The sequence below is a fragment of the Fukomys damarensis genome, unplaced genomic scaffold, assembly GCF_012274545.1.
Source record: "Fukomys damarensis isolate Sample0158 unplaced genomic scaffold, DMR_v1.0_HiC HiC_scaffold_12, whole genome shotgun sequence".
In the NCBI taxonomy this organism is placed as follows: Eukaryota; Metazoa; Chordata; class Mammalia; order Rodentia; family Bathyergidae; genus Fukomys; species Fukomys damarensis.
Window position 1 is genome coordinate 9455203 of NW_022900924.1, and position 1345 is coordinate 9456547.

At 65.3% G+C, this 1345-nt stretch overlaps 1 protein-coding gene across 1 annotated transcript in view; it reads right to left on the bottom strand.

The window, feature by feature from the left end:
- Positions 1-491: 491 nt before the first annotated feature.
- Acads (acyl-CoA dehydrogenase short chain) overlaps positions 492-1345 on the bottom strand; it is a 19413-nt gene continuing 18559 nt past the window's right edge. Inside the window, exons 10-11 of the mRNA XM_033762278.1 lie at positions 1292-1345; positions 492-1030 (exon numbers count right to left, since the gene is read on the bottom strand). The exon at positions 1292-1345 is cut by the window's right edge and continues 3 nt beyond it. Of these exons, the coding sequence (XP_033618169.1) occupies positions 878-1030; positions 1292-1345 (207 nt within the window). The 3' untranslated portion in view covers positions 492-877. The remainder of the gene's footprint in view (positions 1031-1291) is intronic.

A 1345-nucleotide genomic window follows, 5' to 3' on the forward strand; every position in this document is an offset into this window, starting at 1 on the left:
CTTGGATCAATCCCAGATCTGCTGTTTAAAATGTGGCCTTTTGGCTGGGCATGGTGGCATATACCTGTAATCCCAGCACTCGGGAGGCTGAGGCAGGAGGATCTCTGTGAATTCAAGACCAGCCTGGGCTACACAGTGAGTTCCAGGTCAGTCTCAACTAGAAGTGAGTTCCTGTCTCAAAAAACCATAAATAAATCAATAAAATGTAGCCTTTCGAGTGCCCACTTCCTCCCTGGGTCTCAGGGCCCTGACAGCCTGGCCCCTTCCTCTTCTCTTCCCAGTCCCTCCGCTCCCGTCTGCTCCTGGGAGGCCTGGCATGGTCTCCCGCCAGTCACTCTCCAGACACCACCAAGGCTGGCAAGACGCAGCTCCTTACCCACCTGAGCTGCCTTGTCGGCCAGCCCGGCCTCCCTCTGCCCCAGCCCTCAGGCAGGGCACCACCCTCCTCAGTGTCAGCAGGGCGGGCAGAGGAAAAAGCCAGCAAGCGCCGGGTAGGGACAGGTAAGCTTTATTGCAACCGTCAGTTCCCAGGGTGGCGGGCGGACCAACGCCGCTCTCCGCGCTTTGTGAGCAGCCCCACGACCAGGACGCACCCTTCGGGAGATGCGACCCGACCCGACCCGAACCCCTGGGCGAAGGCCGGGCCTCTGGGGCCCCTGCTCCCCACGGCCACTCCCGTGAAAGGCACGCTGGCTTCGTAGGCGGGGACCGCAGAGCCCAGATTTGTGTCCCGTGTCAAGGTCGCAGGGCTCACCCTCCCTCCCCGAACCTCCTCCCTCAGTTTAACCTGGGAGAAGAGCCAGCGTGTAAGGCCGAGGTCTGTGCCCAGGGTCTGGCCGACGCCCGCCCTCCTGCGGTCCCGGGCCGTCCGAGGCGCTCAGCTCCGGTAGCTCCGGAGCACGTGCCCGGCGATCACCAGCCTCTGGATCTCACTGGTGCCCTCGTAGATCTCGGTGATGCGCGCGTCTCGGTAGTGCCGCTCGGCGGGCATCTCCGTCACGTAGCCCATGCCGCCCAGGACCTGTATAGCCTACGCGGGGCGGGAGGACACGTGAGCAAGGCCGGGCGGGTCGGCACACACGGCCCCGCGGGGCAGACGCTCACCTGGTGGCTGATGGCAGTCGCGGCCTCGGAAGCACTCGGTGATGCGCGTCTCGGTAGTGCCGCTCGGCGGGCATCTCCGTCACGTAGCCCATGCCGCCCAGGACCTGTATAGCCTACGCGGGGCGGGAGGACACGTGAGCAAGGCCGGGCGGGTCGGCACACACGGCCCCGCGGGGCAGAGGCTCACCTGGTGGCTGATGGCAGTCGCGGCCTCGGAAGCAGCGAGCTTGGCCATGGCCGA